Here is a 9,051-nt window from a genome sequence, read left to right on the forward strand (position 1 = left end):
GCCACACCAGTTCTGGGCTTAGTAGATTATTTTGGGCTGGTAGATTCGTTAGGGATTAGTAGATTATCTGGGGTTGATAAATCTACCTTCATTGTTATATACCTTGTTCTACTTACAGTAAATATTGGAAATGATCAAGATTACTATTGGAAATTGATAACATTTCCAATATTAACTGTAACTAGAACAAGATAGACAACAATGTAGGTGTAACAAAGAACAACTAAAGTCATTATCACAGGTGCACAGAGACTTTTTGATCACCAATGTACATATCTTGAATAACATACGATGATTTTAGTCTTTTAAGGCCTTTTTTTGTCTATAAGATCACATACCTGTATATGATTGAGTATTTTCTGTATATCTCGCGGGAACATTCACAACATTATAACAGTTAGGATTCTCCGTCTACGTTGGTGGAAAAAAGTGACATAAATAATAGAATAAGTCTCTATCAAGTATTGAATTCCTGTAATACCTGCAACATATCCTGAATTCACGCGACGAACTTTCACTCAAGTGTCTTTTTCTTCTCATCGGATGCATGTGAGAAGGGAAGTAAAGCTCGGGTAAGAGCGACGGGTCCGGCATAATCAATATACTCATGCCTCTCCCCCACACCTATTGTACTCCTTAAAATATTCAGATATCTAGAATTTTCGCGTTGAATCTTTCCCCAGACAACTTTTCACGGAATGTATGAGCAGAGGTAAAGGAAGTCTGCCACGATTACCTCTTCTCACGTCGCGTTCCTTTAAGAAAATGTCGATATCTTTTATTTAAATGCTGGATATTCTCTCAAACGATCCTTGTTATTAGCACGAGTCTATGCAGGGAGGTGGAGGCGGTGAGGGAGGCAGCGGTGGTGGTGTTTAGCAGGCCAGCACGGGGAGGTGCGCGGGTCGCGGTCGTAGAGCAGCAGGAGCGACGCTTCCCCAGGTCAGTGTGGGTCACAGCGCCACGTACGACGCTTCTCTCCCCGCCTCGCTCACTTCGTCACCTTCACACACTCCTCCACTATTCGCAAACTTGGAAAACAAACTATTAACAAACCATCTGTAACGAATTCTCTCCAGACAACAATAAGACTGCTTAGTGTATTAATACATTACAAAACTTTACTTAAGCAAAGGCGAAAACTTGTACGTGTTATATATTTTTTGCAACTAAACATGACTGCCAGCAAAATGTGTAGAGGCAACTCTCATACCACACTATCAACACTCCCGGGCATTCTCTTGGCTACATAATTTACGCCTGGGAGCAGGAAGTGAGAGTGACCGTCAGGTGCCGTCAGGAGGAACACGTGTGCTGGCTCGCCTCCCCCACAGGTGTGAACGGTGCCTTGCCATGAGTCTTAGCCCAATCTGATATAATCTGACAAAAAGTGTAACGTCTCGATATCTTTATAATGCCTGATCTATTACGATTATAGCAACATCTTTATGTCAAGGCGTGAATCTAGTCTTATTACTAAAGAAACTTTCTGTGGTCTCTTAACATCAGTCTGTGGTCTGTTAACACCTGTCTGTGGTCTGTTAACATCAGTCTGTTCTGTGATAGTATAAACTAACGCAAAAACTCTACACTCTATTAGCATGTAACTTTAACATGAGTTTAAACAAATACTGTAGCGTTGGTTTTTTGTAATATTCTATCAATTACAGCGACAGGAAGAGAAAGGAATTAATAACTGAAGTAGTGAAGGATTAATTGAAAAGATCCTTTAGGAAACTGGGCATGTGTAGGATATTAAACCGGAGAAGGACGTCGGGCCTTTAAAAAACACAAGTTCATTTTTTATCATTATTACTTACTAAAACCTGATGTGTATGTGAGAAATATTGACGAGGAGATAAAGATTTTCGATATATGCGACTAATTTAATCCTTTCTGCATAATTATGAACCAAAATACACCAATCAGGTACCGAGAAATATATTAAATTTTCATCATAATTTACAAGTGAGAAAAGTGACGAAACTACAGTGAGGGAACTTATTGTGATGCAGGCGGAGAAGCTCGTTTAGTGGTGTCTGGAAGGAGGCAATTAGTGGCGCGTGGGCAATTTGTGGCGCTTGAAGACCCAGTTAATAGCTCCAGTAAATAGCTCATGACGTCTGAGAGGTATTTGTGGAGTTAGTGGACCGTGGTATGTGACGGCTCCTTGCGTCACAAACAGTTTATGGCGCCGGTGAGACAACTGTGTGTAGCCGAAGAGATGATCTGTGACGCAAGAGATTATAAACAACCCTTAAGAGATATTTATGAATTCAGCATAACAGTTTGTGATGTATCTAACGCCTGGTCGTACATGTAGGAGAGAGACAGTAGAGACAGGAGGAAAGACACCGGAGAGATAATATTTGGCCTTGGAGACAACTTGTAATTACAGACAGACAGACAGATAGGCGATGGACCCTCAAGAGACTGTTGTTACCACAGAAACGACGTGAACAATATAAACAGTTATTGGAGATAGTGAATTAGTCCCGAGAGATAATACATATGACGCCATAGAGGCAGTGTGAAGCCAGCGAGGGACAGTAGAAGATGAGTGATGTTCATGAGGAGTATACTGGAGGGAGCCCAGACCAGCGTTGTATGGGGCAGTGACGAGACAACGACATTAAGTCACTGATATATAAAGAAAATCACGCGTTAGATTAATGTGTTAGTGACTGTTTGAGTGTGAGGGAGGAACCAAATAATGTGCAGGATGATGAGCACTAGTTATCACAAAACACAAGTGATTCCTTGATAGAGAAAAATATATATTATTATTATGAACTGTTCGGTGTCGTTCATTAGTGTTGGGATCATAGTTGTAAGTGACGGGGGCGTGACATAGACCAGACCACCATGAACGCAGGCAACGTCACCTACTGGTACCAGGGGCCCACAACCCTCAGATTCCTCAATACTTCTTGGATTTTCGACGACGATTATGACTTCGACAGTTACCCCGACATACCGGAGCCCGACGACGACGTTGCTGTCAACGCCTCTGTTAATGCTTCTGTCGAGGCCACCATCAACGCCTCCCTCCCCTCCTCCTTGCCAGGGGACCAGATTATCGAGGACTTGGCCTCTGAGTGGACGACGAACTCCCTGGTGGAGGCGGTGGTTAAGTCGGTGGTATTGGCGACCATCGTGATGCTGACGATCGGAGGTAACGTGCTGGTGCTGCTGGCGGTCTTCATGTCCCGTAACCTCCGTTCCTCCACACACTACCTGATCGTCAACCTGGCCGTGGCCGACCTCCTCCTCGGCACCACTGTTTTGCCCTTCAGTGCCACCCTCGAGGTCTCTGGCAAGTGGTACTTCGGGCAGGTGTTCTGCGGGGTGTGGGCGACGGCTGACGTCCTCTGCTGCACTGCCTCCATCTGGTCTCTCTGCGTCATTTCGCTCGACCGTTATATCGGGGTCACTCGACCGTTGGCCTACTCGACCATCATGACCGAAAAACGGATGTGCGTGTTGATCGCGGCGGTGTGGGCGCTTTCCATTGTCATATCCATAGGACCCGCCTTCGGCTGGAAAACTCCAGCAGACCCTGACCCGACCGTGTGCACCGTCAACCAGGAGCTGGGATACGTCCTCTTCTCTGTAACAGGGTCCTTCTACCTACCCAGCCTATGTATCCTGGTGGTGTACTGGCGCATCTACCGTGCCGCCATCCAGCAGTCAAAGTTCCTGGAGAGCGGCGTCAAGACCACTAAGACCTCCGTCACACTCAGGGTCCACCGCGGCGGTGACACTAAACTCACCTTGCGGGCTCACCGCGGAGGCATGGGCGTGGGCATCGCGGCGGGCATGGCAGCCGGCTTGGCCACAGGAGTGGGCGGCATAAATGGCCACTGCTTGGTGAACGGGCAGACAAAGCCACCAGAACCCGAAGAAAAGCGTTCAGGTCTCAGGATCCACCGCGGTAAAGGTGTAGCAAAGTTGATGCCGCCGACGCCCCACCTGCGGCTGGCCATGACGCCCCTTAACTGGAACAATGACCGTGTCGGGGAGGGTGGCGGCCGCGGGAGGACTAGGGGGCGTCAACAGCAACAGCAGCAGCAGAGGGACGCCACCCAGGAACCGGAGTCGCCCTCCACCTCACCCGAGCGTCGGCTAGCAGGACCCCCGGGCAAGATGGCCAAGTTCCGGCGACAGAAGAAGGCGGCGAAAACGTTGGGCATCGTGGTGGGCGTTTTCCTGCTCTGCTGGTTCCCCTTCTTCTTCATCCTCCCTCTCGGTGAGTATATTAGCTATGTTCCCTCCGTCTTTAATGTGGATAGTTTTGACTATTACACTGGGCATGAACAGCGTGAGACCAGCAGTGACATTGTCGTGAAGTATATTTCAAGGACTTCGTGTATTCAACGTCATATCTCAAGTTTTGGAATGCAAACTACTCGGATCTCTTTTGCATTTCCTTATTAAACAAATTTTGTCACATCCTGTAGCTAGCAATGTGCCCTCAGGACACAACAACGTGACCTGCATCACACGTCGTGTGACACATTACACCGGTCAGGTGAACGTACTGTATGAGGGACCTCTCAAACCACACACTTTCTTCATTCATTAAAGAACCAATACCAACAGTCAACCGCACGAAGAATTCCTCTCCACACCACAACAATTTGCCAGACGGAAGTTCACCCACCTCATGCCAGCAGTGACATTCAGTTTCAATAGGAGCAAGTGTCTAGCCGCAGCACATGAGCCAGAATAAGAGAGTGAGAGAATGGCTGTGTGTAGGTGGGGGGGGATTTACAGCATATGTCGCTCACTCCACACTTTGTACTGACAACTGGCTGCCTGCCGCGCCACTCACGTGATAGAGATATATAGTCACTGACACACGACTGACTGTGACGAATAACACAACACTTCCAGTCTTTACAAAGTATCTTATTAACTTTGAGGACGATGGTGTGTAGCTGTATGAACACCATGGCTTAGCTCTTTGAGGATGACGATTAATACATTTAAAGATGTTGGTTTAACTCTTGGAGAATGACGATTAAACCTTTTAAATTTGATGATTCAAATATGGTGACGATTATTAAACCTTTTGAAGACGAGGGTTTTAATCCTTTAATACGACGATATAAACTTTTAGAACGATGGTTTAACTCGTTCCTAGTCAAAATTTTAAAATACACACAAGATAATTGGACAGTTAATATTACACCCATTACGTACACTAATTTCTAAAATATCCCAGAACTCACCAAAACACATCCCTACTTACGCTGGTTTTCAATATATTAACAGAACGCTACAGTTACTTTTAAAACGAGTATGAAAATCACTCAATTTATATATCGTATCCTTCAATATATTTACAGTTAATATTCTATTGTTCGCATGATAGTTTTTGGTATACGCACACAGACACACACACACAAAGTGACTACTAACCTACAACATCCTAACCAAAGTGATGGACTAAAGCACTGGCGGGTAATACTAAGGGTCAGGGGATCAGAACCTGTACACACACACTATACTATACCGTAGTAAGAGGGGGCGGGGGGGAAAGGATCGGATTCTGTACCGGGATATTGTTTAACTCTCTCTCTCTCCCCCCCCCTCTCTCTCTCTCTCTCTCTCGTGTTAATAAGTTGACGATAACTTGAGGTGTAAGTGACGTTAGTGGAGATATATAAAATGAACTGAGGGAGACACAAGAGAGATAGAGAGAAAAGAAAATAGAGACAGGGTAAGGGGTTAAACTATGGGTGATATCAGAGAGATAGAGAGGAAAAGAGAGATACAAGGGATAGGGATTGAATTAACGGAGAGAGACAGAGAGATAGGACGGACATAAGGTAAGGAATAAACCGAGGAAGAGACAGGGCGACAGGGAAGAGAGACACAAGCAAAGGAGAGAGAGAGACGAGGCAAGGCTTAAATTGAAGGAGGTATCAGAGAAACAGATATACAGAGAGTTAAGAGAGACAAGGGTTAAGAGACTAAAAATAAAACACAAAACTCACGGAAAAAATAAATCTTTTTCTTCTGATTACAAAGTCCTGAGCACAAGTGCTTAAGCAGAATGACTAACGTGGAGAGAGAGAGTATTTAGTGAACTGGGAGGCAGAAAGATAACTCTAGTGCAGGAGGCGGAGTTCAAGAGCCCTCTACAAGAAGTCCTCTTGGGGTTAGAGGACCTTAGATTGTTTTAGAGAGGAGGGGAGATAAAGAGGAGGTCGACGGCGTTTATAGTAACGGTGATGTATAAGGAAATCAACTTCGGACTAAATCAAAATGCTGGAATAAAAAGGACTTCGGATATGCTCGAACCTCAAAGTTGTGGTTTAAATAGTATTAGATAAAATAATTACAGTTTAGTGTTGGCGAAAAGTGCAAGTGGATCCGATTTGTATATACTAAATACACTAAGTCATCGGCACAAAAGGAGGCTGGAATCAGAGACCCTTTGGACAGGAGGCGAGAGCTGTATCTATTTTAAGGCTGCTTCAAAATTTTTCGATACTTTGAAGCCGTTATATACGAGTCATTAAGGTGGTATCCATTATAAAGGTATTTTAGTTTGGTTGTATAAGTTCTGAATATACTGAAGATATTAAAGTTGAATCCAAAATATATTTGAAAAGTTTGGGCAGTATTCAAACTAGAAAATGAAGCTTCGAAAATATGAAAACTACAGACAGTGTAGGTACAGTCCACTTCACTAGGGAGTTTACAGGGGTTCGTCAGGTTTTGTGCAGTGTGGCAACGCTGTTCGTTTACATTCGACAGAAGAAAACTCGCGATAGTAAACATACTATGGAATCAAAGAAAAACAATGTTAAATCAAATATATCAATGTGCTGATTTTTTTAATATTCATAAAGCAAGCCCCTGTAAACGCACTAGTGAAGGTGAATGTACATAGATATTTCAGAGAAACAAATAAGATGTAGAAACAGTTTAAATCATACAAATAATGGGAAATAATTTATCGATTTGACTAAAACAGAGGAAAAAAGTTAAGGAGATATTCGAACAATGAAACCGGCATCCAGGATCTAAAAGAAGGAAGGATGGTATTCGAAACTCTTTGAACTTCGGAAATATAAGCAAAACTCTGGGTAAACGAAAGAAAAAGCATATATTATATCCCAACTCCTGAAAGAACACCCGGGTAGGTAAGTGGTATGGGGGGTTTAACTGCCAAATTATTCGACCCATTAATGGTCTCTCTCTCTCTCTCTCTCTCTCTCTCTCTCTCTCATTTTTACTTTCACTTTCTCTATCAGGCTCATTAGAACTTCAACAAAAGTTTTCATTAGATAATCAAACTAAAACTCAAAAAAGATAAGTGGGGAGAGAGAGAGAGAGAGAGAGAGAGAGAGAGAGAGAGAGGATCGTCATTGAGGAAGGAGGAAATGAAGGAGTTGATTTGCCTCTCCTGGGCAGCTGGAAGAGAAGTCGCTAGTCCAAAATGCTCGTAGAAAAAAAAATCTTAACTCTTACACTACGACATAAAAGTAAGAGTCAAAATGGCGACCCAAAAAAAAAAAATCTAAGAATGTCGTAAATAGTTAAAGGACGAATACAAGAGTGATTTTTGATTGAGGAAGGCATGAGAAGTGAGTGTTGACGCCGGGTTCTGTTTGGGCAGGAGTTAAAGACGGATCTAACAGCAGCTGGTGAGAAAAATTACTGTGTGGTGGTTTAGTGCAGTGGTGGTGTAGTGGTGGTATAGTGCAGTGGTGGTGGGGTAGTATAGTGCTGAAGTGTTGTGGTGTAGTGGTGGTGGGGTGGTATAGTGCTGAAGTGTTGTGGTGTAGTGGTGGTGTGGTAGGTTAGTACAATGATGATTCAATGGTGTAGTTGTATGATGGTGTAGTGCAGTGGTGGTGTAGTGGTGGTATAGTGCAGTGGTGGTGGGGTAGTATAGTGCTGAAGTGTTGTGGTGGTGTGGTAGGTTAGTACAATGATGATTCAATGGTGTAGTTGTATGATGGTGTAGTGCAGTGGTGGTGTAGTGTTGTGGTGTCGTGGTGTTGTGGTTTAGTGGTGTCGTGGTGTTGTAGTGTTGTGGTGTCGTGATGTTGTAGTGTTGTGGTGTCGTGGTGTTGTAGTGTTGTGGTGTCGTGGTGTTGTAGTGTTGTGGTGTGGTGTTGTAGTGTTGTGGTGTCGTGATGTTGTAGTGTTGTGGTGTCGGTGTTGTAGTGTTGTGGTGTCGTGGTGTTGTAGTGTTGTGGTGTCGTGGTGTTGTAGTGTTGTGGTGTCGTGGTGTTGTAGTGTTGTGGTGTCGTGGTGTTGTAGTGTTGTGGTGTTGTAGTGTTGTGGTGTTGTAGTGTTGTGGTGTCGTGGTGTTGTGGTGTCGTGGTGTTGTGGTTTAGTGGTGTCGTGGTGTGGTGTCGTGGTGTTGTGGTTTAGTGGTGTTAGAAATGAGCTTTCACAATATCATATATGTTAATTACTGTCATATATTGATAACAATAACCTGTGTTATTTATGTTATTTCCACAACCACCCAAATTTAATACTAAAATGTGTCCTGGCATCGTCCATCATCATTAACAATAATTACAATACAATATCATTAACTTTACCGAAAATTCTGTATAGGTAAGGGTAGTTGTGCCACCACTATTTCTACAGCCCATTCTAATACTGCACTGTACGTTAAACATGGAAAAATAGTATGCCCGCACCATCTGCTTGGCCTTAAAGTGAACTAAAATAGCCTCAACAGTATCTCATAAGGTAGGGTTGAAGTGGGCGTAGTTTGAAAGAGGCAAAGCAACCAAATCGTAGTCTTTGTCGTTTTGTGTTTCTCTTCCTTCTTCGTATGGTATTCAACTCTCTTTATATAGTTGAAATGTACCTAATCTCGCGTGTGTAGTTATTTTTATGTGTTTTAATGTGTCTATAGTTTTTGGGCGTAATATCTCCCCTAAAACATTCATTATTACCTAAAATATATAGCAGAGGCTCTCCCAAAGTGTTTAAGTGACTTTAGACGCTAACTTGGTCAATAAGCCACACCACAGCGTTACCTAAAGAATGTAAGTAACTTCATGTGTTCAC

General features: G+C 43.5%; 1 protein-coding gene across 1 annotated transcript; it reads left to right on the top strand.

Moving 5' to 3' along the window:
* Positions 1 to 951: 951 nt before the first annotated feature.
* LOC121862949 (alpha-1A adrenergic receptor-like) lies at positions 952 to 4,437 on the top strand. The gene has a single exon (XM_042361405.1). It carries the CDS (start codon positions 2,866 to 2,868, stop codon positions 4,435 to 4,437), a length of 1,572 nt encoding a protein of 523 aa, XP_042217339.1. The 5' UTR covers positions 952 to 2,865.
* Positions 4,438 to 9,051: the final 4,614 nt, after the last annotated feature.

Source organism: Homarus americanus, unplaced genomic scaffold, assembly GCF_018991925.1.
Source record: "Homarus americanus isolate GMGI-L3 unplaced genomic scaffold, GMGI_Hamer_2.0 scaffold24922, whole genome shotgun sequence".
Lineage (NCBI taxonomy): Eukaryota > Metazoa > Arthropoda > Malacostraca > Decapoda > Nephropidae > Homarus > Homarus americanus.

Coding starts and splice junctions, on each gene's coding strand:
- LOC121862949 (XM_042361405.1), top strand. CDS start 2,866: ATGAACGCAGGCAACGTCACCTACTGGTACCAGGGGCCCACAACCCTC.